Genomic DNA, 27,886 nt, shown 5'->3' with positions numbered 1-27,886 from the left:
AGCTATTTTCAGGTCTCTCCAGAGATGTTCGATCGGGTTCAAGTATGGGTTCGGGCTGGGCCACTCAAGGACAATCAGAGACTTGTCAGAAGCCACTCCTGCGTTGTCTTGGCTGTGTGCTTAGGGTCGTTGTCTTGTTGGAAGGTGAACCTTCGCCCCAGTCTGAGGTCCTGAGCGCTCTAGAGCAGGTTTTCATCAAGGATGTCTCTGTACTTTGCTCCATTCATCTTTCCCTCAATCCTGACTAGTCTCTCAGTCCCTGCCACTAAAAAACATCCCCACAGCATGATGCTGCCACCACCATGCTTCACCGTAGGGATGGTGCCAGGTTTCCTCCAGTCGTGACGCTTGGCATTCAGGCCAAAGAGTTCAATCTTGGTTTCATCAGACTAGAAAATCTTGTTTCTCATGGTCTGAGAGTCCTTTAGGTGCCTTTTGGCAAACTCCAAGCGGGCCTTTTACTGAGGAGTGGCTTCCGTCGGGCCACTCTACCATAAAGGCCTGATTGGTGGAGTGCTGCAGAGATGGTTGTCCTTCTGGAAGGTTCTCCCATCTCCACAGAGGAACTCTGGAGCTCTGTCAGAGTGACCAATGGGTTCTTGGTCACCTCACTGACCAAGGCCTTTCTCCCCCGATTGCTCAGTTTGGCCGGGTGGCCAGCTCTAGAAAGAGTCCTGGTGGTTCCAAACTTCTTCATTTAAGAATGATGGAAGCCACTGTGTTCTTGGGAACCTTCAATGCTGGAGACATTTTTGGGTACCCTTCCCCAGATCTGTGCCTCGACACAATGCTGTCTTGTAGCTCTACGGACAATTCCTTCGACCTCATGGCTTGGTTTTTGCTCTGACATGCACAGTCAAATGTGGGATTTTATATAGACAGGTGTGTGCCTTTCCAAATCATGTCCAAATAATATAATTTACCACAGGTGGACTCCAAGTTGTAGAAACATCTCACGGATGATCAATGGAAACAGGATGCACCTGAGCTCAATTTCGCGTCTCATAGCAAAGCGTCTGAATACTTATGTAAATAAGGTATTTCTGTGTTTTTATTTAGTGTAAATTAAAAACCTGTTTTCGCTTTGTCATTATTACCTATTATATTCCATTTTGGAACAAGGCTGTAACGTAACACAATTTGGAAAAAGTAAAGGGGTGTGAATACTTTCTCCAGTTACTACTTACACAGAATTATATGCGTTAAATACAAATGCAGAACCAACAAACACATACTCAAAAGAATGCCATTCAAACATTTAATCAGGTCAACAATTTTGTTGGCACAATAAATTCCATTCCAGCAAACATGACACACATCCATGAAACAGGATTCACAAACATTCTGTGAATCTACAGTTGTGAATAGCTCTGTAGTTTCAGATGTTTGTGTTGCTTCCAGAGGATTTGTCTTGGCTCAGGTGACACAGTGGGTTTTGGGGTCCAGGTTCTTGTTCTCAGGGTTGTAGGTGGACTGGGCGAAGCAGTTGGCGGCGACTCGGTCACACTCGCACACTGAGGCCTGGCACACATCGTTGGAAGCTGAGGCGTGAGGACACAGGTTTAGGCTCATGATAAACATTAGGAGCAGTTATAATCAGACAAAGCTGAAACCTCACCTTACTTCAAAACATCATTGCATCTGACAATATCATAGAGCTTGGGAAGATTGTATAGTTTATTGCAAATGTATGTCCGCAAATTATTTTGTTTCTACAGTTCAGTTGTTACCTGAACAGGAGACCTCCCCATTTGTGCAAGAGAATATGTACACCTTGATGTAAGGGACGTCAATGACGGGACGGCACTCTGGAAGATGCCTGCTCGCTTGATAGCAGAGGTCGTGGACCTCACAACACCTGAGAGTGAAGAGAAGAAAGTAATGAGTTTTCTGAGATGCACACAAAAACCTGGTCATGATGTCCCCTGTAGCTCAGTTGGTAGAGCATGGCGCTTGCAACGCCAGGGTTGCGGGTTCATTTCCCACGGGGGGCCAGTATGAAAATGTATGCACTCACTAACTGTAAAGTCGCTCTGGATAAGAGCGTCTGCTAAATGACTAAAATGTAAATGTAATGTCCAACACAAGTTGAATGAAATTCAGTTACCTATCAGTGTCATCCCTGGGAGTCCCAGTCCCCCCCAAGCCACACCAACAGCCATAGTTATTGTACATTAATGGGTTGACATCAGGCTGGGTGCACGTGATCATTCTGCCAAATTGCCACAGAGCCTGGGGCTGCAGTGAACCATGGGCTGCGTATGCTGGCAGAGGAGGGAGGTGAAGCCATCAGTCACACTATTGCACATATTCCTGACATTGAGGTTCCAAATAACATAGTTACAGAGGGCACACATTAATATTGTTCTATCGGAAATCATCTCAGACTGTATGTATATTCTTAGGCAAGTGAAAAAGGGGACAACAAGTTTCGAATCAATATTAAAATGTGACAGGCTTACCAGTCAGCAGCAACAGGAATGCTTTGGGATGCATGACAGAAGAAACATTGAGGGGATACACCAACGTTACCTCCTCTTAAATAAGATGAAGGGAGGCTAAAGAGAACAATTGATAAAATGAGAGGTAAACTGGGAGGAGTTGTGTCATACAGCCAGGAATCTGAACGATATCTTGGCTCAAATACTTTCCTCAGGTGCTAAACTGGTTTACCCAGGATTGCTACTGCTTTCACTGATACAAATTCAAAACAGAAACATATGAGATATGACAAATAATTGAAAACACAGGTTGAATGTGATTTCTACATGACACTAAAATGACAGAGGATATGTTATGCTGTTGGGGGCTGCTGAGTAATACCAGCCTCGGGTCTATAAAGCAGAGTTTAAGTAAGTAAAATCCTAACTGAAATATTGGCTGGTGGATGTTTTATGGCTGGATTAAATAAATATTTTAATTCCCTATGGTATATCCAATCAAATTAGACAGATTTGTCATTTTTCCTCTTATGTTATATTGCTTTCTTAAAGCAGTCATTGTTAGGGTTAAAATACCAGCATTGTCCTCTATATCATATCAATTGCTAATACCATGAAAGGTAAATTTAGCCTTTCCCATAATGTCTTTCCAAAGTACATTCCAGCGGACAGCTGTGTAAATGACAAAACACTTGCTTAAATTCCCACACATTTCGATTCCACAACTGCAGTCAAGCCTTGTACAATGACTTAATGAGTCTCCTGTCTCTCTTCATATTATCCTGTCGCTCTTGAAAAATAGATTTTTAATCAGTGAGATTAACCTGGTTAAATAATAATAATAATTTTTTAAACATGTAACCGTTATTGAAATGTGATTCAATGTACCTTTATCACTATACACAGATCTATAAGTGTGCAGTCTACTGTGCACAGTGTATCTCGCCCTATCTAATCATCCAAAGCCTGCCCCTCAAGGCCATGCATCTATATAAATCAGTTGCGTTCCAGATCAGTGATACTCTTCATCACCAAAATGAGGTCTTCTCACACTCTGCTGCTGTTAGCCTTCTGTCTGCCAGTCTGTAAGTATTATTAATTACACTGTATGTTGAAACAGAGCTTTGATGCTGACTATGCTTTTTAGTAACAGAGCAGTGTACAGTGTAATGACAGTGTCCAGTCATCCTGTCATAGCTTTCTTTTCTGAAAATATTCCTTCAGTCAAGTCAATGTGCACTGCAAAATATTTGACTCACAGCTGGTTATGCAAAATACATTTACATTATGCCATAAGGGCAAACCAGTCAGTTGTCTAGAATGTGACGTTGCCCAGTTCAACCATGATGCTATATGGTTCCATTTCAGTGATTCATTTAAGTTTTTGTTTATTTCTGATATAAAAATGGTAATGTCCGGTGTAGATATTTGAATGTGCTCTGTCTGTCTGAGACGTGGCCTCTCGTGTGTTTCAGTGCTGGCGGTGCATGAACCCAGCCCCTGGGCACTATGGCAGTTCAGAGGGATGATCGTCTGTGTCAACCCTGATAGCTGGCCTGTGCTGGACTACGCTGACTATGGCTGCTACTGTGGGAAGGGCGGCTCAGGCACACCTGTGGATGATCTGGACAGGTACGCAGTCATGTAGGGGAAGACGGGGTCAGGGGTAATGAATACGGCAAGAATCTGAGAAGATGAGGATGAATTTGAACCTGGAGGTTGATGTGTACACTGTGTAGGTGGACGGTGGGAGTTATACAGTGTGGGGGGGAGGGGGGCTATATACATTCATTTTAACAGGAAGTCAGTAATTATACTTGTATTGAAACAGATGCCCTCTGTGTGTTCCAGATGCTGTCAGGTTCATGACCAGTGCTACTCTGATGCCATGCAGCACGAGGATTGCTGGGCCATCTTTGACAACCCTTACACGGAAATATACAGCTACCAGTGTGACAGAGCCTCTAAGACTGTCACCTGCAAAGGTGAGTGTGTTCAGCATAACTATAAGATTAAAAAACAGTCCCTTCGTCAAAATATAACTTTTATTCTGCAACAGTACCCTCTTTAGGATGTTCGAGTCCTCTGCATCTTTTGAATTTGAGATGTTCTATTTCCCTTCCCCCTTGAAAACCATTTACCATTACCCATCCTTCTCTTTCTCAATTTTCCCTCTTCCTCCCCTCCTGCCTCCTTACTTTTTCTTCTGTCTCTCTGTCATACAGAAAACAACAATCCATGTGAGATGTTTATCTGCGAGTGTGACAGAAAGGCAGCCATGTGCTTTGACAAGGCGGGGTACAACCCAGAGCATGAGCACCTTCCCAGTGAGCACTGCTAGTATGGGAATGCACTGGAAACCAGGACATAACCTGCAGTGGCCCAACTTCTCTTGAAATCAATCCCAGCTGTTATGATCCTATATGTGCCTCTGTGTTGGTTATTGCTATTCATATACACCCACAGATAGAGTTGATGCTGAACTGGAAAAATATCTGATGAAAAGACCTCCAAGGAAGCTATTAAATTCTGACATACCAAGCTTTAATTAAACATTATTCTATGAATAATCTAATGTTATGCACTGTGTGCTTCTTATGCTCAATACCATAATTTGTGATTGTTGTATACAGTCACTGCAAGAAATCCATCCTTTCTCCTGTATCCTAATGTCATGTTATATCAGTGAGGCAGCACTGGCATAGTTTACAGCTCATGTGTCAACGGCAAACATGGGTCTACTGTTTCTCATTTCCCCTTTGCCTCACAGATGTAAGTGAACGTTAGGTTGCAGTCTGCATCATTCCAAAGCTTGCGTCGTCTGGGTGGACCTTTATGAAGCTGTCCACAGTCCTCTCCATTCACACAAACGTCCCAGTCGTCTGGGTGCCCTTCCCAGAAGCTCTATCCCAGAAGCTGAGCAAAGACATTAGAGGGAAGGATATTCCCTATTATAATGTCTGATGACTGTGTTTTTAGGATGTAATACACTATATCCCTACTCCAGAGGAGGTTGGTGGGAGAAGCTATAGGAGGATGGGCTCTTTGTAATGGCTGGAATGGAATCAATGGAATGGAGTCAAACAAGTTTACATTTACATTTACGTCATTTAGCAGACGCTCTTATCCAGAGCGACTTACAGTTAATGAGTACATACATTATATATATTTTTTTCTTACTGGCCCCCCATGGGAATCGAACCCACAACCCTGGCATTGCAAACGCCATGCTCTACCAACTGAGCTACCTCCCTGCCAGCCATTCCCTCCCCTACCCTGGACGACGCTGGGCCAATTGTGCGCCGCCCCATGGGTCTAAGTTGTGTTTGGTACCATTCCATTGATTCCATTCCAGTCATTACACTGAGCCTGTTCTCCTATAGCACTTCCCACCAGCCTCCTCTGCCCTATTCTCATCATCCCAGTATTCCCTTACTTTGGAGTTGATTTGTAGTCAGTTCAAGCCACTCAGGTCCAGTGGCCCTCTTGTGTTCTCTCCACAAGCCCAATCCAGTAGCTCTCTCCTGCATCAATCACTTGGTAGATGTAGTCCTAAACAGCACAAATAGAGCACATTTAACATAGCCCACAGCCCTTGATGTGAGACCAATACTGCATCACCTCCTTGGCCTTACCAGCTCATCCTCACTGTTAAGAACAAGCAGCTGTGCTCCCAGCTTGATACATTTTTCCTCTGAGCTGTTCCAGCTGAGCTTCCTTTTTTTAATGCCAGGTAGCAGCTATCCTGGAACGACCACCAGTCTTCACTACAAGTTCCTGAGGAGGACACAATGTTTTGCACAATGGATAGGGATGGTCTTTATCTACCAATAAGTCACTTACCTCTCACTGGAATTTGAAATTCATAATAATAGACATGATTGATAGTAGCTGGGTCTGAAAGGGACAGGAGGAGGAGAGTGAATGAAGAACGGAGAGAGAGATTATGAATAATGCTTCTACAATGTTATCTAATTATATATACACTCAGTGGTCAGTTTATTCACGTTCACGTTCACGTTCACGGTTCGCTCCTACAGACAGTGAGTCACGAGGCTGTGGCTTGCTATATAAAGCAGGCAGACAGGCATTGAGGCATTCAGTTACTGTTCCATTGAACGTTAGAATGGGCAAAACGAGTGACCTAAGCGACTCGTCTGAAGTCGGTACCGCCGATGTGCCAACTTCTGTCTGTAGCGTGAGAAGCGTTTTGGGCTACAAACTAATATGACCCCACTGTGGAAAGGGGAGACTCACGAACACGATGGTGTTCTCCATTTTTTCTCTACGGGACTTGTTTTGCTCTACAAGTGTCACAGGACTCATCTGAAGGTAAATGGAAGTATGTAGGTAGTTTTGTGCCAGAAAGGGGTTAAATATGTGTCCAAAAAACAAAAATGTTTCCTGAGCTTTCTTATATCTCCTAAATATAGGACAGACACTTCCTTATGATTTATTTTTTGCCTGTCTGTTTTGCCATTTATGAATGGATTATTCAATGCGTTTCTATGGGCTGTAGTAGTAAAGGCCAAATTCAATATTTTATCAAATAATTAACAACAGCAAAACATATTATACCTACAGGGGTCCTAAAATTCAAAATTCTATAGCTAAATGATCCATGGTATCACCATTTTAAAACAATTCCATATGTTTGCTTAGTACACACATTCCCCATGTACACATAGAAACAGGTTATTTCTGAAACAATAGGGCAATCTTTGATCTGCCTAATGGAGTTCTGAAATGTCATTTTGTTTTCCATATGGTAGTGATTGTTCTGACACTCCCTATGGAATAGCACATACAGTAAGCTCCAAAAGTATTGGGACAGTGACAAATTTTTTGTTGTTTTGGCTCTGTACTCCAGCACTTTGGATTTGAAATGATACGGTCTGAAAGTGCAGACTGTCAACTTTAATTTTAGGGTATTTACAGCACTTTTTGTACATAGTCCCCCGATTTTAGGGGACCAAAAGTATTGGAACAAATTCACTTATATGTGTATTAAAGTAGTCAAACGTTTAGTATTTGGTCCCATATTCCTAGCACGCAATGATTACATAAAGCTTGTGACTCTACAAACTTGTTGAATCCATTTGCTGTTTGTTTTGGTTGTGTTTCAGATTATTTTGTGCCCACTAAAGATGAATGGTGAATAATGTATTTTGTCATTTTGGAGTCACTTTTATTGTAAATAAGAATAGAATATGTTTCTAAACACTTCTACATTAATGTGGATGCTACCATGATTAAGGATTGTCCTGAATGAATTGTGAATAATGATGAGTGAGAAAGTTACAGGCGCACAAATATCATACCCCGTAGACATGCTAACCTCTTATCATTACAATAACAGGGAAGGTTAACATTTATGGGGAGGTATGATCTTTGTGCCTCTGTAACTTTCTTACACATCATTATTCACGATTCAATCATGATTATGCATAATCATGGTAGCATCCACATTAATAAAGAAGTGTTCCAAAACATATTGTATTCTTATTTATAATAAAAGTGACTCCAAAATGACACAATACATTATTCGCCATTCAGTTCTTATTGGGCAAAACATAATCCTAAACAGAAACACAACCAAAACAAACTGCAAATGCATCCAACAAGTTTGTAGTCACAAGCTTGCCAGGAATATGGGACCAAATACTAAACTTTTGACTACTTTAATACACTAGAAGTGAATTTGTCCAAATACTTATGAATTCTTCAAATGGGGGGACTAGATACATAACATGCTTTTATTTCTAAATGGTGAAACAAATATGTATGAAAATACCCTCAGATACAGTATAAGGGGACAAATGAAACATTTGATCTCAAATCCAAAATGCTGGAGTATAGAGGCAATTTTTTGGTTTATTTAAAAGCTTCACTATCCAAATAAATACAGAGGGGAGTGTATATGTCTAATAAAATATATAATCCTTCAACAAGAGTCAGAGGTTTATTAGTCCTTTAGTTATAAAAGCCTTTAAACATCACTGTACCTGAACTGGAAGAGGAAGATGTGGCACAAGCACTCATCACAGTCTTGTTCAGGGACTCAAGGTAAAGATGGACATCAACTATCGCCTGGTTTAACTGAGAGACTTAGGAAAATGGAGACAGGGTTGATTTAAAAATATATATATTAAATTATAAATTGGTGGAAATAAAATAGAGAGCTTAACAATTCCATTTTATTTGTCTTGCCCCCCCCTGAATGATAAATGATCAGTATAATTAAGCAAGCCTTACATTTAAGTCCAGTTATCAGCAGTAGTATCAACAGGAGAAGCACTAAGACACCATACAGGAGTTAAACCACCCTGCCCTGCATACCTGAAATAATATACATGGAGAAAATGATATGGAATATGAGGGCACAAAACAGATATTGAATCTGTGTTGGTCCCATGGATAACCTATTATAGATTAATTTACCTCTTTGTGGAATTATTTTCCTCCGACTGTGGTTACTCTCAATGTCAGACGTACCAAATTGATCATACTGAATGGAATCCATTTCTGGAGGAGAGATTTCCACATTGAAAATGAACTGAGGTCTTTAATGCTTTTGTCAGCAATATGCCCTGACTCAAAATGAAACATGTCACTCATCCCGTCCAGACATTTGCAATTTAGAGATATAATAGCTGGTAATCCATAATGCATGTCAAATTCAAATGATCCAAATGAACCTGTGCTGTAGTAGTGATTTTATTTGTGCCAGGACAGTAAAGCAAATGAAAAGACAGTTAGATGATAGGAGCTCTTGTGTTTTAAGGTCATAGATTAAATAGTTGAATATTAACCTCTCAATCAATAGTCTCTATGCAAACATGCATCTCACAATCTCATGAAATACAGACACTATGATGATTGTGTATCTAAATCTCAACACACCGACTGGAGGAAAGTAGAGAATAATGTATTTAATTATGTGATTAAGTTTAGATATGAAAGTCCAGGTTCTAAATGTTGTAGGCTACATACATATCATAAATGTTTAGGCGAATCTGATGATGGTGAGAATGATTAGGCTGCCTACTACCAAACACAAACCTAACAAAATCTTGGAACTCTGACACCCACTCTGCACATATCCCTTACCTCCCTCCTGTTATGTTCATGGAAATGTGAACACCTCTCAGCTGATCTATCAGTCTGTCCAGTCTTCTTCTGGTCTCTGACCAAAGGTTCAAAGTTGTGTTTGTGTCTAGTCCTCCCACTGAGTTTGTTACATATATTGAACAAAGAACACAAAGAATTCTGAGAAGCAGCCAATCCAAGCTTAATATAAAGAACAATATAGAATATTTGATAGCCTAGGCCTAGGCTATATCAGAAGTCAAGATTATTATGAACTCATTCAGACAGAGTAGAATTTGCCATACGGTTCATACAGTTGGGTCTGTATTTGGTGATTTAGTTTACTGTAGATGCAAAACTGTAGAATCTGGTACAATGTTGGTTAGGGTCATTTTCTCACATAGTCTCTGCATAGGGCTACAGCTAGTAGGCTACTGTCAAAAAGTATAGTTAAAGTAACTGTCCAGTGAAAATCTCACTTTTAAAAGTTAATATTCTGTTAACTCATACCCAAATAATGTTGTTGACTTATCCTATACTCCAGTGGAGGCTGCTGAGCGGAGGACGGCTCATAATAATGGCCGGAACAGAGCGAATGGAATAGCATCAAACACATGGAAACCATGTGTTTGATGTATTTGATACCATTCCACTTATTCCGCTCCAGCCATTACCACGAGCCCGTCCTCCCCAATTAAGTTGCCACCAACCTCCTGTGCTATACTCCTATTTGTGGCCAAAGCATAAATTGGAGGGGGAAGAAAATACTTCAGAAACCCCACCTCAAACTTGTATCTCAAACAGAACGTTTAAAAAATGGTTACTGTTGATGATGTCATCCTCATGAGGAGGATGAGCTGGCCAATCAGCGGTCTACTTGCATTCATATTTTTAATGACTGGTATAAGCCCACACCATTCTGTTGTTGGGGTACGCCCAAACCATTCCAACACAAAAAAGGTGCTTTTTAACATACTTTATTGCCATTTTTTGGAAAGAAAAGTATTTCACTAATGTTGTATTTAATTATAGATAATATTTAATAGAAATCTGGAAACACTGGACAGTTACTTTAAAACAGCTTGACCTCTTTTTTTCAGACTTCAGCTCTAAGTGGCATGGTGGTTGATTTAAGCAGAGCACGTTTCCCCTACATCACTTCCGTTCATCTGCTGATCGGGTCAGAAAGACAGTGACAATGGCGGCGGTCGGAAGAATTTCTCAAGCGCTCCTGCGGTCCTCATTGATCCAGAGTCGTCAACTCTCTGCCACAGCGGCCCATGGTCATGGAGAGCAAACAGGTAATGCCACACAAGCATTGCTCAAACGACACGATTTACTAATGATAAGACCATACACATATTATTGGAGGACGTGGTAGTTTAGTGACCTTGCTAGCTAACGCGTAGCTAGTTAGCGCGAGGCAGCATAACAGTTCCTGTTTTCGATAACGTTAGCTAACTAGCTAGGTTAGAGGAATTTGGGAATCAACCACATACCTAGCTACACACACAGGAATCGTTGGCAATTGCTAAATCCCCATCCTATATTAGCCAGATGGCTGGATTAACACAATGTTAGACTAGTTAGCTAGCTAGGGCTCATTTGCAGAAGAGACCTTGTCCTTGGTCTCAACATGACTCCCTGTTGAAATAAAGGTTAAATAAAAAAGTTGACTATCGTAACTAACCAGTTAGTTATCTAGAAGAGCTAGTTATAGTGTATGCAGTTTTCAAACCTACCAAACATCTATCTAGGTTATTTGGTGTGTTTGAATGGCCCATCTCAGATTTAGCTAGCTAACGTTAACTCAGTATGTGCAGGCAATGAAGAAACCAATTTATTAAAATCAGTTTCACAATTGTGGTTAACAATGTCAATGTCATGGTGTCAGTTAGCAAGCTAATATAGCCTTAGTGAATTAAAGGAGAGTACACTAATTTCAACCACAATTTAGGCCTAGTTCAGGGGTAGGAAACCTTGTTCCTGGAGTGCTGCAGGGCTTTGTCAACCTAGCATGACACCTTATTCAACCAATAACTTATTTACCAACAGTAATTTGCTCAATTCTACACATCTGGTCTCCCAGGTCAGCAAAATGTTTAATCTGGCACTCCAGGACCAGGGTTACCTACCCTGTGTGCAGTAGTTCAAATGTGGTTAAATACTCAATACTGAACCTCGGTAAACTGTACTTCAGCAGGCACAAAACTTCAAATGCCTCACGCAGTGATCATGGTTTATATTTGTAAAAATACATGATTGGATTAGCCAATTTATTAAAATCAGACATGAACAAAGTCAGAGGAGGCTCTTTGGAAATGGCAACTCAACAGTACATGACCTGCACCTGTTGCACTTTGGTGGTTGCCTTTGACATTGACAAGTGCAGAGATTGAGATACTTGGGATTTCAATGGTTTGTACACTTGTGCACACATTCAAAGGAAAGTTACGGATTTAGCATTCCAGTGACATCAAAGTAGCTATGTTAGTTTTCAACATGTCTCACATCACAATGTGTCCAAACAGAAAATAAAGGTCAAATGTATTAACTATAACTGGCTTAAGTGTAAATAAAGCCATTGTTACTCATCAAACAACAATGTATTTTTTGGTTTTCTTTGTTTCTTCTCCAGCTAGAACATGGAAGATCCTCTCCTTTGTGGTTGCCCTTCCGGGAGTTGCAGTGTGCATGTTGAACATGTACCTGAAGATGCAGCACCATGCTGCACACCATGTGGAGCCAGAGTTTGTCCCTTACAGCCATCTTCGCATTCGCAGCAAGGTCTGATTTTTTTTATTTTTTATTTAAGTATCCTAGATACTAAATACAGTTATTGTTTCAAAACATTTATTTGATTATACTTTTTGGGATTGTCTAATTTTGCCTAGAGTAGTTAGACAGTTTAATGTGCCCCCTGTTAATTTAGTTTGCCATTATGTTAACTTGATTCTTCTCTCACCAGCGTTTCCCTTGGGGGGATGGCAACAAGAGCCTGTTCCACAACCCTGAAGTGAATGCCCTCCCTGATGGCTATGAGGGACGCGAAGAGTGATCTCTCCCTCAGACCACCTCACACACTGGGACCAGTCTCTTCCCTCAATTCATTACTCTGTTACTGGACCACACTCCCCAAACAGTTTACTCTTCTCTATTATATTATGTTTACCTCTGTGCATCTGTCACAAGGGACCCAAAATGTTAGTTACATTTTTCTGGACCATTTAACACGATGTCTGCGTAAACTTAACTAAAATAAATAATTATTACCGAAATACATTGTGGTGTTATTTTTAACTCTCAAATTGACACAATATATCAGATGGTTTCTAATGTCCGTTTTTCCAAATGTGTTTTAGAGTAACGAAAGGAGTTTAGAACTTCGTGTTTCAGAATGACGCACTGTTTGACCCTATTACAATCCCGTACTTTCACATGACTAACTTCTTGTGACTTGCATTACTCTAGCAAACGAGTAGGGTTGTCACTAGTTACCACAGCCACAAAGTCGTGTATTGTAAAAATTATGATGAATTGTTTAATGAAAACAAATTTGCATTAGTCTTAAGGTTAGGCATAAGGTTAGCAGTGTGGTTAAGGTTAGGTTTTAAATGAGATTAAGAAATTGTAGAAATAGGCGGGGTTTAGTCATAATTATGACTGGCTGTGGTAACTAGTGACGACCAGTGAGTAGTTAATCTGTTTTCAATTCAGTTGTAAAATTGTCTGAAACAGTCAAGTTTTGCAAAGGAAATGTATTGAATTTGAAAGTATTGTTCTGCTGAGATGTCGACTTTAAATGTATAACCTTGAAAAACGGGAGGAAGAGTGCGTGAACTTAATTTAGAACCAGATTGTTGGGTAAGCTAAACGTCAGCCAGCTGGTAGCTGCTTGACATTGCAGTTTGTGCTTTGTGAAATTACGCTTCTAGCCCTGCTAGTAGAAATACTTTTGAGCTATTCTGTTCAATGTGTGGTTTTACGTTTTTTAAATCAAGCAGTCGCTAATTGCCGGCAACAGTTGGTTCAATAGTGAATGCATGGCATATCAACATGATAAACAGTATGCCTATTTATGCATTTTACCTAGGATATAACTTTCTCAAGTTCGAATGAACACTCGTTTTATTCATCACTGTCCTCATTAAGGTATGGATGGGTAGGGAGAGGGACGAATGTGGAGGACAGCCTTCGAGAGACAGTACAACCCACTGACAGCTATGGCTGAGATCACTGTGCCTGACTCAAGACGGTGGGACTGTCACCTGATCGGAGGTTCTATTGTTCTTCACCTGCATTGAATTAGGCTACGATCCTTAGTCTGCCATTCTATAGTCCCTACTTTGTTTTCTATTATTAGTATGGTTATTGTGTTATGTAATTTTACACTCAGATTTCTTGGTGATTTGCAGATGCATTAACTTCTTCCTGTATGATGGGTCAAAGGTAAAGGGTGAGGGTGACCCTACAAGAGCTGGAATCTGCTACTTCTATCCTGAAGAGGTAGGGACATCAGAGATGTGTTCCCTAGGCGAGATTATTGATACTAACTGCGTATCAGGAATGATCCCTGTTGTTTTTGTTGATGATCCCATACCAATTGGATGAGCAGAGTGAAGGATGGTTCTGTGCCTTTTATTTCTCCCAGACACCTCTGGATAAGCAGGAGCTGTTGTGTGGACAGCTGGCAGGCGTGAGCCGCTGTGTCTCTGAGCTCTCCTCCTCCCCTGTACGTCTGCTCAGGCTGCAGCGGAGCAAGTTCGCCATCCGCATGAAAGACAACTTTTTGTGGGTGAGTTACACCATATTCTCGTTCCCAGACATTTCCACCCGTGGTTACTTGCACCACAGCCAGGAAGCACATCACATCATAGTGCTATTTATAAGTTCTCTATCACATATGACAGTCCATAAGATATCTACAAATGTTTGAGGAAACTGTTACAGATAAAGTGCAATGGTCTTATTGATACATTCACCCATATCTCGGATGTATAGACCATTGTAATGAGAATGCTCATTCCCTAAACCAGTTAAAATGCTACAGGCTTGTTTAGTGATGTTTTTGTCTCTCCATCCCCCATGTATACGTCATAATTACTCTCCATGTTGCTCTCTCTCAGGCCTTAAGCTGTTCAGTGGAAATACCAGACATCAGTATCTGTGACTTCCTGGATCAGCTGATAAATCACTTTAGTTTTTATAACGGCCCTATTCGCCAGAGTTACCAGGTACTGTCATCTCTAACACTTATCTTAGCTGTGTGCAGCAGTCTGTCATATCCATATCATGTCCTAATTTCACATAGATGTGTGTTAAACAAGGAATAATTTTTTCCTAACGCTAAATATGTCTCCCTCTGATTTGCCTTGCATTTAGATCTACAGTCAGCAAGATTTAGCAGTTCGATGGGCACAGTACCTCTACCACTTACAAGGAGGCTCCACTGAACTCCATCACATCTTCAGTTGCGTGAGCACCATTGACTCTACACATGTAAGTAATAAGAAGTCTGTTGATATATCGATAAGGTTTACTACCTCAGATAGTATCATACGGTTGCTTATTTTATTAAAGGCCCACAATTACCATGTATCTGATTTATTTCATTGATCTTTTAAGTTTATTTACTTCTGGCCTAGCCTGGCAATTATTTCCTTGTTTCATGTGCTTCATTTTGATTCTCAGATTGACCCACTTCTTCTACTCAAGGCTGCCCTCATTCTGCAGGCCTGTCAGCGCTGCCTTCTAGTGTTAGCTGGTTGTATACTCTATCGTGGGAGGTAAGCTGTCTGACCTTTGCAGTACCAAAGGACTGGAATAGTTAACCACAGATTAGAATCAGACACTAACTGTATATACTTGTCTCAAAAAACGTGTCTTTGCTCCGCAGGGTTGTCAGCACACAGATGCCCCCTGATCTCACAGTGAAAGTCATGGTTCATGAAACTGAAACATTCAACCAGGTACAACCAGATAACAATGGCTGATAATTTAGGTGCTTCTCTCCTTTCAGATTTTACAAATCATCTTGTGATCATCTTACATCTTAATTTGTTGAGGTTCCTTCTGAGTTGGGTTGTTGTATTATGCATCAATATCTTAATACAAAAGCTATGCTTTAGATTGTTTTACAAAGTCAGCAGTTTGTTAAGTAACAGGCCTTGCCATACATTTTTGCTTATACTTTGCTCTAGGACCAGAGACCCGATGGACTGAGTTCCTCCAGCTCTTCTGGTAGCACTCCTCTATTTAGCGCAGTGACCACCACTGTGTTCCTGACCACCACTGAAGTACAGTATCTGCGCTCCTCTCCTGTGGACAGAGCATCCAGGTACTTCACCCCCCTCAGGAAGAAACCCACCTCCATCCTCCACTTTAGAAATACTTTCCTTGGTAACACTTTATTTGGATAGTCCATCTGTAGATGCTCTATAGACTATCAGTAACATTTCAACTATCTATCTACTAACCCTAGCTCTAACCCTAAACTTAACCCTAACCCTTATTCTAAACCTAACCGTAACCTTACCAAGCAGTTGTTTGTCAACAGATAGTTTGTTGATAGTATGACCATCTGTAGAGCATCTACAGATGGAAAATCCAGACTATCCAAATAAAGTGTGACCCTTTTCTGGTAAACACTCTTACTAGAGTAAGGTATAATACGTTCCATCCTGCTACAGTAAGGTCAAAGTCAAGTGAAAGTTAGGGTTAGACAAGTTTGGAATGGTTGCAACCCTGATGTGAGGGTAAATTGTTGAGACTCTCTGTCCTACAGATCCCATTCTACCCAATATACTCCAAAGGAGGTAAAGCGGCCCAGGAAGTCCCGCCTCCTGTCAAGAACCCTATCTGACACACCGACAACTAATCCGCCTGACCCCACCCACTACCCTCCACTATCCCGCCACTCCCCAGTCATCCATATCTGATGAGTTGCTATTTAGCCCAAGTCCTTCATTTCACACTCCTGGCCCTCTCAGCCCCTCACCTATCAAGATCGCTCCAGAGACCTCTCATCATACCTTGTCCAATGGAAAGCTGTCCCATGAGGTGGAAGAGGGTGTCACAGGAGGTTCGTACGACCCCAGTATTAACAACATAAAGGGTGGGAGCAATGAGTCAGGTCTTGCAGGAGGAGGCAAGTCAATGCAAAACAACAACACACGTCACGTCAATGGACAGAATGGAGGTAGTATTGCACTGGGTGGAGAGAAGGCTGCAGCCCACAGGTTCAGCGGTCAGGAGTCCCGAGCGCCTGGCAGTCAGAGGATGGGGAATGTGGTAGATAAGGTGTTTAGGGAGAAGGCACGACAGGGGAGTAAAGTCCAGCAGGCTGACACTGGTGGCTTGCCCCCCACCTCGCCCTGTGAGAACTCTACAGATGCCCCCCTGCTCCCCATGGCACTGTACCAGCACAGGGTGAGAGAGCTGGTACTGGCCCTACTGGTGGAGCCACAATTCCACAGCGACACTACAGCCACAGAGGAAGTGGTGAGGAACTGTTGGGGAATATGGGAGGGATATGAATGTTTGTTCATGAATGAGTGTTTCACAAGAGTTTTCCCCTTCTGGACAACCACCTGTGTTCAACTGTTAGAAAATGAAATTGAATATCTCCACTATTGCCCTACATGTTATTACAGCAGTTTGATATTTTGTCAAACCATTTAATCAGCTATCAACCTGTGGTTTATCCCCAGTATCTCAGAAGCCTGGCATCTCTGAATGGACTGGAGGCACATCTGAGGACCACTGCTACGGGGGCCTCTGGCCCTCAGGGACACTACACTTTTGCACACTTTGACTGTATACAGAACACACTCACAAGTGAGGCACTAATATTCTCAAAGCTCTCTGAAATTTTATCAAACCACTCCATTCCATAGTCCTGTTTTTTTTTTCTCCAGCTGTCCTATCTGACTTTTACCTTTTTCCTCTCTCTATTTGTCTATTGTTTTTGATATGCATGTTTCCCTGTCTCTCTGTTTCCCAGTGTTGACCTTACTGCTGGAGTGAGTAGTAAGCTCAGTGCTTTGCAGTAGCTGATTGGGATGTTTTGGGACATTTTGTGGGACTGTGGTACTTTGTGGAAATGTGTGTTAGCTGATTGGGGAATCTTGGGGCATTTTGTAGTACTTAGTTGTGATATGAGTTAGTAGGACGCTGTATAGTGTATATACCACCTCTGTCTTTTACTTTCATGGTCATCCATGTTTGTGTGGTATTTGTAATGAGTGCCTATGCTGTGTGTCCCTGCAGGCAACCTGTCTGGCAGGCCAGGGGGAGCCCAGGACCGTTCTTTTGTGAGAGCCACATCGCTGCTCCACTCGCATTTCTCTCACACTGAAGCTCTGCAGGAGGCTATTGTCAGGTCAGTATGACTGGCAGGGGGCTCTCTCAACATGCATTACTCCTCCTCAAGTCAGATGATGGGGGAAGGGGAACAGGCCATCATTATGCAGTTTGTATTATCTTAAGATAAATCCCTGAGTGTTTGTGTTGAGTTGTAATGTGTCTTATGTTTATAATACAGGAGTGCGGGTGCAGCTGTGTACGGGACCCGCAGTGTGGCCCAGGAGACGTACTTCCTGCAGCAAGGCGGAGCGGTGAGAAACTCTGGCATCCCCAACCACCAGGACAGTGCTTTCTCTCTGCCTAGCAAGGCCCGACACAGGTTACAGAAACACAGGGTTAACCTGCTCTGACTGATCGTGGCAAGGAGAGTTCCACCAGAACCACTGTCTACTCAGTCACTTCTCTGAATATGGTTCTCTCTAAATGAATTTCAAACAAGAACTTACACTGAACATTTTTCTAAGATAAACACACTGTGTAAATAATTATAGGAACTTAAACTATTTACAAGAACTGTGGTCAAGTCCTACATTGTGTTGTATTAATATGCAGAGGACCATGATCTCTGTCAACACTGCAAATACATTTTGCACAATATATAATGAAATTCCAAACCAACACATCACATAAAATATGAAAAATGTATGCACTCACTAACTGTAAGTCGATCTGGATAAGAGCGTCTGCTAAATGACTAAAATGTAAATATGAGCTTATACAGATGTTGCGTAACAATTCTCAATGTACAAACATCATGAAGACATCATGGCTGCTGGGTTTCCTAATCACTGTAATCCTTTTCATTTGGATAAAGAAAATCAGCCACCACTGAATCATTCACCACCACCCACAATGTATTTTTAAAAATATATATTATGTTGTACCCAATGACATACTTTATGTAGGAAAAACGTATTGTATATAATTATAGATACCATGTAATTATTTTAGTGTTCTGTAGCGTAATATTCTGTCCTGAGAGTGTACTCTTGGGTTTTCATTGTAGAGTTGATTTTGACCACCTCTGAAATCAAGCCAAATGCCATTGAATACACTAAATCTCATACTCTTTGATTAATAGGGCACATGAATGCTTTGCTTACAAAGATTGACTGCTGTTTGTAACAAGAAAAAATAATGAATGGCTGATACTTAAAAAAAAAAAAAAAATGAAAAAATCCCTTTCAATACATGTCTTGGTCATATGGCAAGCACTTTTCCTTCCAAGCAAACTATTTCAAATGGAGTTATTCAAATATGATTATTTACAATATATCCACTCTAAATTAACGATGTATGGATCTTGTCTTGCCTAAATGAGCTGCACATTGTACTCTTAAACTACAGGGGCCACCGTGGTCCCTAGTGCCATATCGATAGTACTGTAGCAGCAGGCATTCAGCTCAAGCTAAACATAGAAAGGGCGCCCGCAGCACATTACAAACACTAAAGTACGAACACTGACCCCAATTGTTATCATGGTAATTATATTGCTTTGGGTGAAGGGGACGAACAATGCCTAAATGTACGTTTTCATGAAATTTAAGATAACTGGACTCTACGTGCGTAAATCTATCCAAATTGAAAGTAATCTCGGTTTCTGTGCCTCTTGTCCTGGAAATGAGTAGTCTCGAAAACCCAAGCCTAGTCCACAATCACTCAGTTGCCTATGGTTGGGTTTTCGAGACTAGCAAATGAGACCATTCTTGATGGTCCAAATATAGTGTAATTAGGGTCATTAGATACGGGGTAGCTGAATTTGAATGACTGGAGTCGGTGTTTTCGGGGTGCCTTATTATGCAAACGCATTTTATGGGCCAGTGGGGTGCAAATGGGTAGTTAGGGGCACGAACAAAACAGGGGGGTGGAGAAACAGAATTAAAATTCTAAGTGGCAGAATGCCCCATTGTCAGTGGGGGCATACCCTTTAAACTACGCAGATAAGCGGTCCTTTTCAGATACACCGCACCACTGGACGGAGCTGGTACAACTAGTGGAGCTCTCCAACTACGGACCCACCACCATGGCTTATACCACATGCTCTTGGATTGCCATTATTTTCTTATCTGTGACTACTAATTTAACTGGAGTACAGTGTCGCGCCGTGCAGGAGTTACTGTCAAAGTCATCCGCTTTTCAGGATGGACCCAATACTTCACCCACAGATATCTTGAGACGATGGCGACGGGAGAACGAGGAGACGCAGCGGCAACATTGCGCATTGTTGTCAGCGCCTTGGATGGAAACCAACGCGTACCCGATGGAATTAGCACAGCTTCATCGTCTCCGGGTGGGTTCAATGCCCCAAGGAGGTTTACGGCGCACAGTCTTTCCTGAGCAACCACTATTCCGTTTTGTCAGACGGGTCTATCATTGCTGTCAGTTAGGTTTCCATTGCAGAGGCGTCAAAGGGATTCAGGGTCGTATCAGTGGAGGTAAGAATCTAAATCCAGTCATTTGAAGTAGATTCTTAGCCATTTATTAAGCCTACTCTTGGACTAAATTAGTATGTAGACCTAGACCTACTATAGAGAATGTCCATTTAAAAAGTTCCTTTTAGGCTTGGGTTTTATAGAAAATATAAATGAATAAATTATTCTACTAAGGAACGGGGACACTGTCACATTCTGAGTGGTAGTGCTTTCATTTAGGCCTTACATTATTTTGTTGATCTTTTCCCACCCTAGATACAGACTTGGAGTTCCTTCTCAGTCAGGATGTTCTGTCAGTGACAGTCATGAGAGCTGAGATTCATCTATATGTATTGAATCCTCAACACCTGAACATTGAGCCTGTTCTTCCATACATGGCAAAACGCAAGCTTCCCACACGGTAAGAGTCCTGGTTGACGTGATGGCACACTCACTTAGCTGTCATACCTCAACTTTTTATATAACTGTATTCCATGTCAATGGAAACTGAAAGTTGTAATTATTAGGCTAAAGTACTGTGGGTCCTGTCTTAACCTTTTTATTCCACAGATACAGTTTTGGGTCAAATGAGAACATCCTGGAGCTTCGAGTGGATCTGCTGTTCCTATTCCAAGGTCTTCAGGAGGCAGCTGGTGGTGCCAGAGGGGAGCCAAGTCTGGTTGACATGCGGAAAGTGGGGGAGCTTTCAAGCAGGGGTCCACGAGAAAGGCCAGGAGCTCCATGGTCTCTGCAGGACACCAATGCTGATCTGTTGGGGGAGGGGGTGGGCCCCCTGCTGACCGCTATGGAGCTGGGCTTGGCCCTGAATTGTGACAGGGGGGGAGTGGAGGTGTCTTGTGAGCACAATGGAGTCCACCAATTACACGCTCCATTCATTGCTCTCTCGTACAGATAAAGATGACACAAACCAGGATAGTAGACACTCACATTTTACCTTGAGTTTCTCCATAACCCCATCTCCATGTTGTCTCTAATGTCCTCAAGTCTATGAAGCTGCGTTTATCTCTCGAAGGGCAACATGTCAACTTTTATTATTGATATGTGAAGGCAGTGGATGTGATGTCTTCACTACATAACTTTTGCAATAACCCTTTGCAAAATAAAACATTATCTTTAATGTTGTGATGCAAAATAAAACCATTTTTGATATACATAATACCCCAACGTGTATGGGGTTCTGTGCACTTCAGCAAATGCTTGAATATATTAACTTATCAGTGTTGTGTTTTGAAAGAAAGATATCAATTTGTAAAGATGTAAATAGTGTATATAATCACATATGTTTATTGGACAATTGTTTTTGGTTTTCCTTTGTTGAAACTCAATTTATTAAATTTGTGAAACTATGGGCAATGTGTCCGGTGTGTCTTTTTTTTGTTGCATTAACCAAAAGTGGTTCATAAAGGAGTAAATTCCTTTACAATGTGACCACCTTCGCTTTATCTTGTTTCTTATGTATCTGTGTTTCTCTTGTTGTTTTCCCTCTTTTACTCTGCAGTTTTCAAGCAACAGGTGGGGTTTTCCTCTCTCAGCCGACTCTACCAGATCAAAATAATGATCTTCTCTTGCTAGGCGTTTACAAGTTTTGACAGTTGGTGTGAAAAACGTGGTGCAGAAAAACCAACACCTGGACCACTATCATCAGAAACCAACAGCTAGCAAGTACTGTACATCTATGCTGAGTTGCTGACACTTTATTGTCGATGGTCTGGCTAAAAAATGTTTATGAGGGAAAATAAAATTAAAAAAACACTTGTCAATTTAAACTACATTTCAGTCAATAGGAAAAACATTGTATATCGAGTCAAAAACGTAAATAGTATTACAGTAGTAATTTATTCTCTTGGGAGAAGCCAAGCAAAATGTTGTCTGGACTCGAGCGCCTCACAGCGTGCATATGCGCAGTACAATTATTTTGTTAAACGATCGCGATTGGTTTATCATGATGTCAATTAATCTTAAACCCCACCACCTGCGAGTTGCCATTCGTTGAATTACACAACACGAAATAATAATTACAGTTTCATGGACATGTGTTGAGCGAGATGGTGCGAATGAAATTCAGGTAAAATATCTCGTATTTACGTCTTGATAATATGTACAAGTCTGAAGTTCTCCCGTCTGTCGCCTACTGATCACACTTCTTTCATCACAGATATTTGCGTATCAGATCGAAGTAATCTGTCACTGGTAGATGACCGAGCCATCTACCCTGCAGCCAAAACAGCAGTGTCTCGAGCGCACGGTGACTATGGCGCTGCACTGTCCAGCCTTGGATTCTCAGGTATTTATGAAGGGAATTAGTCCAGATTGTGTTAGACAATGTGATTGATCACTTGAGTACAGTGGCGGCTCCTGAAAAAATTCTCAGGAGGGGCAATTTTTCTGATGATTTAGGTGACCTACACACATTTTTAAAAAGATATGTCCAGCAACAACATGAAGACAGGGGCAGCATATAAGTCAATACCAGAAGCATTTATTGACTGATCTCAAAAGTGTTGGCTTACAAAAGCAAAATAAGTTATCACAGTAAAAATAATCAAGGGTGTTCTTTCACATTCCTCAACACTGCATAAACAATATGTATGGCTTTGTAAAAATGAACAACCATATTCTGGCCAATTGTATAGATTTGTAAATATGAACAACCATATTCTGGCCAATTGTATAGATTTGTAAAAATGAACATGAACAGATTTTTTATTTTTTTGAATGGCAGTACCTTTCAAACATGTCTGCTTGCACTAAGGTAGCACTCACAAGGTGGCCAGAGAAAGAGAACCTTTCTTTGGTGTGATCCAGGATGGTGTTGCAGACCTCTTCAGACATCCTCTGCTTCTCCTCTTCTCTCAAAGCTGTTCTGGGTCTTTTGGCTCCTGTTGCTTCTTGCAGCTGCTGTTGAGAGGAGTCCCTGAAGGCAAACATACCAATGTGTTTGTTGGCTTTGTACAGTATTGTTGTCTATGTGATGCACAGGTATATGCAATGTATCCATGTATAGTACAAATACTTCAGTTCCACTTAAAATGGGCAGGGATGCATAAAGTCTTTAGTGTTTAAGTTAGCCTTTGTGTCTCACATAGCCTGGATGTTCAGCACAGTATACAGTGGTGCTCATAAGCTTATGATCCCATGCTAAAGTTGACTAAAAAGAGGAATAAAAAAGAAAAGAAAATTGGTGTCCTTAAAGGTTGGATTTTCCAACTTTTTTAATTAAGTCATTAAGATCAATTTCCAAAAGATGATTTTTTTATTTTTTTATTCCTCTTTTTAGTCAGCTTTAGAATGTGTTCATACACTTATGAGCACCACTGTACAGTACACATAGTATATAAAATAAGATAGATTACACCACTGGCCATATATAATGACAATAATGTAATTTCAAACACAAATGCAGGCTCCTTTCATGCACACATTTTCAAATAAAGCTCTGCTTTGAGAAAGATCGAATGATATTGTTTAATCTTTATCTTACCTTATGGCCTGCACACTGCTTGCGAAGCTGTCGAGGGCACGTTTGATAAAGACAGCATCGATGTCCTTATTCTGTAGCTTCTGGTACGGTGGGCTGGTCAAATGAACCCAATGAACCCGTCCGGATGGCTTCAAAACATTCTATGAGGTCGTCTCGATTCTCGTAGACAGTGTTCACGACTCTGCTGTTGCTAACCTCATCGTTGTGGCGGCGGACAGCTAGCCTGTATCCCTCATCCAGTTGAGTGGCAATATTCACTCTCACCAAAGCAGACAATCTCAAACAGCTATCAATGTGGGTCTTTGACAGCTCATTTTTCTTAATCTTTTCTGAAAGATGGTGCATGTCGGTTACACCAGTCGCTGTCCAAGCGTTGCTGTCTGCCGTTCATGGTTACGTTACGTTACGTATGACGAAAGCGCGTAAGTGCAAGCCCTCAGACACCCATAGAGAATGTATTGAAAGCTCAGAAATTTGAAAAAAAAATATTTTACATTAGAGGCTATGAGAGACTTCTGGGCGATTTTCAACCTGACTGAAATCGCCCCAAAACGGGCGGGGACATTTGAAGCACGACTTTAGCCTGATTGGACATTTAGTGGCTGGCAGATCAGACGTGAACACTGAACTACTGTTGCCATGATATAATTGATTAGAAAAAAAACCCTTCCTTTTCCCGTTTGGCAGTGCGTCGCCCATATCGCCCTATTGAACACACCGCCCATGCTTGAGTAACAACGTCCATGACGCAATAGCATACACTTGAAAAGGGCTTGTAGCCCACTATGCTAGATTTGTAGAACTAGTTAGGTTTACGATCGCATTTCAGATTGTCAGAGATTAACGTTATAGCCTAACATTATTAGATATGTGATATTGCGGTAATTGAATTTGCGCCTTGGGGGCTGCTGATTTCGGGTACGAACTACAGCCGCTGTGCCCTTGAACAAGCCAATTAACCCCAAATTGCTCTCCATCCAGGGTGGGCGCTGCACCCCAGATGACCCTATGGAGGAAAAAAAAAAAAAGGCTGAGTATAATTATATTCATAAAAGTAATTTAGAAACATATTTTTCAGTGAAATATCTGAATGCCCACACTGGAATTGTGTTCCTGTGCTGTTGGAAAAGCCACTACAGACTCATCTGGTCTGCTTTGCTCTCAGTCTAGAGAATCGAGGGGAAAGAGTGCCATGTTTTCTGAACTGTTTGCATGTGGGAGGTAAGACAGACCAACTTCCCATTGCATGAACAATTTGTAACTGATATCTGGGATGTAAAAGCGACACATGGACACAAGTGGCATGCATTTATATCCCAGCTCTAGTTCTGTCATCAACATCACAAAAACAAATCAGTGGTCCTGAGCACAACTATCTGCAAGTACAATGTCTACTTGTTATTATTTTATGCAGGAACGATCCGGACATGTCAGAAGTTTCTGGTTCGATACAATACTCAGCAGATCCATTGGATGCTCCCCCTATGTCAGGGTGAAGGTATCCAATGGTCTGCTTAATTTTTGTACATCACAGTTCCTCTTACCCATGCCTAGTTTTCTCATTGCAGGCAATATGCCGACCTAGTAATCTATTCATTTTTGAATAGGCTACAACCAGGTTAGAGAAGCTATAATTTGTATGCAAGTGCCAAACCATTGAACTGAGAATTGAACAAATTGTACTGTGGTTGTTTGTTTCTGTCTTTCCACGTGCAGCAGAGAGATCCGAGATCCGCAAGGCAGTACTGAGCTGCACCCTGAAGAAAGATACCGATGATGACTATGAAGAAGAGAGTGGGGGAGAGAAGGATAAGTGACCCTAACCCTAAACTGATTCTGTTGCAACCTGCAGTGAATCTCATCTGAGGGAAGCCACTGTAAATCCCAAGACACTACAGGTAGTTCTGATACTGGGCTCATGACAGAATAGCGCCTGGTGCTTCAGTGCAGCTCTTGGATTGTGAATGCGCCTCAGTTTGGAGCGAATTAAAACAAAGCAAATAAAATATTGGACAAATGAAATGTACATAAATAGTTTTGTTATTTTTGTTATGTTTGTAATTAATACACAATGTTACTTCTGCTATTTTGTATATCATTTTTTGAAAGCAAAATAATAAAGTATCTTCTAATAAGCCAACCATTTACTGTGACTGTTTTACTCAAAGCATTGGAGGAGGACCACAATGAGGGGCAGGGGCGGACTGGGACCAGAAATCAGCCCTGGCATTTCAAACACACCAACTCCTTGAGACCCCTACAAGGCCCATTTTTTCCCCCTTGACTCCCCCATTACTAGACGGATAATTATAATTGGTATTATTATCATCGGTATTATTTTGTAATTGCAAACAAAGGTTTCTGTACCAAATATTAAGTTCTGCTTTTCTGATGTATCAAATACTTATGTCATGCAATAAAATGCTAAATTAATTACTTAAAAATCATACAATGTGATTTTCTGGATTTTTGTTTTAGATTCTGTCTCTCACAGTTGAAGTGTACCTATGATAAAAATTACAGACCTCTACATGCTTTGTAAGTAGGAAACCCTGCAAAATCGGCAGTGTATCAAATACTTGTTCTCCCCACTGTATATACTGAGATCATGTGACAGATCATGTGACACTTAGATTGCACACAGGTGGACTTTATTTAACCAATTGTGACTTCTGAAGGTAATTGGTTGCACCAGATCTTATTTAGGGGCGTCATAGCAAAGGGGGTGAATACATATGCACACACCACTTTTCCGTTATTTATTTTATAGAATGTTTTGAAACAATTTATTTTTTTCATTTCACTTCACCAATTTGGACTATTTTGTGTATGTCCATTACATGAAATCCAAATAAAAATCCATTTAAATTACAGGTTGTAATGCAACAAAATAGGAAAAACGCCAAGGGGGATGAATAGTTTTGCAAGGTACCTCCTGGGTGGCTCGGACAGTCAATGGTCCTAAAGTCATTTGGAGAGGTAAATTGAAGAGGTACATTTTTTATAAACTCAGCATAACTACCTCAAATCCTGAAAAGTTTCTATAGCTGTACCATTGAGAGCATATTGACTGGCTGCATCACTGCTTGGTATGGCAACAGCAACGCCCTTGATCGCATGGAGCTACAGAGTGTTGTGAGGACAGCCCAGTACATCACTGGCGCCAAGCTCCCTGCCATCCAGGACCTCTATATCAGGCGTTGTGAAAAGCAGGCCCAGGAAATCGTCAAAGACCTCAACCACCCAAGCCATAGACTATTCTGTCTGCTGCCGCACGGCAAGAGGTACCAGTGCATCAAGTCTGACACCAACAGGCTCTTGAACAGCTTCTATCCCCAAGCAATACGACTGATAAATAGCTAACAAAATAGCTACACCGACCGAGTTGACCTTTTATTTCAGTATTTGCACTGTATCTATGCACACTCAGGGCCTTACACACTCACATACACTGTCACTCCAACACACACAAACACTCACTCGCACATATTATGCACATACATTTATACTGACTCTACACACCCACAAGCTGCTGCCACTCTGTTTCTTATATCCTGTTGCCTAGTCACCTTACCCCTATAAATATCTACCTCCATCACTCCAGTATCCCTGCACATGTAAATACGGTATTGGAACTGACTTTTTAAATATTTATTGTATACAGTATAGTATGCTTACTTACTTAATTGTGTATTTCTTATTTCTCGTGTGCTTTTTTTCTAGTAATACATTGTTATTGATTATTGCATTGTTGGGTTTTGAGTTTGCAAGGAAGGCATTTCACTGTACTTGTGCATGTGACATTAAAAACTTGAAACTTGCTTTCTCAAATGTCAACCAAAGCTTAACATGCAGTGAGGGAAAAAAGTATTTGATCCCCTGCTGATTTTGTACGTTTGCTCACTGACAAAGAAATGATCAGTCTATAATTTTAATGGTAGGTTTATTTGAACAGTGAGAGACAGAACAACAAAAAAATCCAGAAAAACGCATGTCAAAATGTTATAAATTGATTTGCATTTTAATGAGGGAAATAAGTATTTGACCCCTCTGCAAAACATGACTTAGTACTTGGTGGC

At 41.1% G+C, this 27,886-nt stretch overlaps 4 protein-coding genes and 1 pseudogene across 10 annotated transcripts; 4 read left to right on the top strand and 1 right to left on the bottom strand.

Moving 5' to 3' along the window:
- Positions 1–1,244: 1,244 nt before the first annotated feature.
- LOC311141814 (phospholipase A2, minor isoenzyme-like) lies at positions 1,245–9,199 on the bottom strand. 6 transcript variants are annotated; one of them, XM_084177285.1, is made up of 10 exons: positions 8,883–9,199; positions 8,697–8,780; positions 8,447–8,548; positions 6,285–6,338; positions 6,077–6,218; positions 5,878–5,993; positions 2,463–2,558; positions 2,108–2,264; positions 1,731–1,858; positions 1,245–1,541 (listed from the first exon to the last, which is right to left on the bottom strand). In XM_084177285.1, exons 7-10 carry the CDS (start codon positions 2,494–2,496, stop codon positions 1,417–1,419), a joined length of 444 nt encoding a protein of 147 aa, XP_084033411.1. In that variant the 5' UTR covers positions 2,497–2,558; positions 5,878–5,993; positions 6,077–6,218; positions 6,285–6,338; positions 8,447–8,548; positions 8,697–8,780; positions 8,883–9,199; the 3' UTR covers positions 1,245–1,416. The 6 variants fall into 6 exon arrangements, with proteins under 6 accessions (XP_084033411.1, XP_084033413.1, XP_084033414.1 ...); XM_084177287.1 differs by having other exon boundaries at positions 6,077–6,186; XM_084177288.1 differs by having other exon boundaries at positions 8,937–9,199.
- Positions 2,552–5,016, top strand: LOC311141813 (phospholipase A2-like). The gene is made up of 4 exons (XM_084177284.1): positions 2,552–3,526; positions 3,917–4,073; positions 4,293–4,426; positions 4,667–5,016. Exons 1-4 carry the CDS (start codon positions 3,478–3,480, stop codon positions 4,780–4,782), a joined length of 456 nt encoding a protein of 151 aa, XP_084033410.1. The 5' UTR covers positions 2,552–3,477; the 3' UTR covers positions 4,783–5,016.
- A 1,503-nt stretch (positions 9,200–10,702) lies between the features above and the next one.
- LOC311141815 (cytochrome c oxidase subunit 6A, mitochondrial-like) lies at positions 10,703–12,808 on the top strand. Its single transcript, XM_084177291.1, has 3 exons — positions 10,703–10,831; positions 12,169–12,317; positions 12,499–12,808. Exons 1-3 carry the CDS (start codon positions 10,729–10,731, stop codon positions 12,586–12,588), a joined length of 342 nt encoding a protein of 113 aa, XP_084033417.1. The 5' UTR covers positions 10,703–10,728; the 3' UTR covers positions 12,589–12,808.
- Positions 12,809–13,219: 411 nt separating this feature from the next.
- Positions 13,220–19,048, top strand: LOC311141797 (BLOC-3 complex member HPS4-like; annotated as a pseudogene). Its single transcript, XR_014615516.1, has 13 exons — positions 13,220–13,394; positions 13,683–13,785; positions 13,946–14,036; positions 14,182–14,325; positions 14,657–14,764; positions 14,913–15,029; positions 15,222–15,316; positions 15,427–15,499; positions 15,731–15,867; positions 16,315–17,030; positions 17,240–17,366; positions 17,799–17,910; positions 18,073–19,048. The product of XR_014615516.1 is annotated as a BLOC-3 complex member HPS4-like (transcript).
- A 2,623-nt stretch (positions 19,049–21,671) lies between these two features.
- On the top strand, positions 21,672–25,624 carry LOC311140941 (ribonuclease P/MRP protein subunit POP5-like; the record flags this gene model as incomplete). The annotated part of the gene is made up of 7 exons (XM_084176204.1): positions 21,672–21,687; positions 21,825–21,838; positions 22,439–22,610; positions 24,886–24,922; positions 24,973–25,028; positions 25,222–25,305; positions 25,524–25,624. The coding sequence occupies 7 exons, from the start codon at positions 21,672–21,674 to the stop codon at positions 25,622–25,624; spliced, it is 480 nt and encodes a 159-aa protein (XP_084032330.1).
- Positions 25,625–27,886: the final 2,262 nt, after the last annotated feature.

The sequence above is a fragment of the Coregonus lavaretus genome (genome assembly GCF_964263955.1).
Source record: "Coregonus lavaretus genome assembly, chromosome: 14".
In the NCBI taxonomy this organism is placed as follows: domain Eukaryota; kingdom Metazoa; phylum Chordata; class Actinopteri; order Salmoniformes; family Salmonidae; genus Coregonus; species Coregonus lavaretus.
The sequence above is the reverse complement of the archived record's forward strand: the minus strand, read 5'-3'. Positions and strand labels throughout refer to the sequence as shown.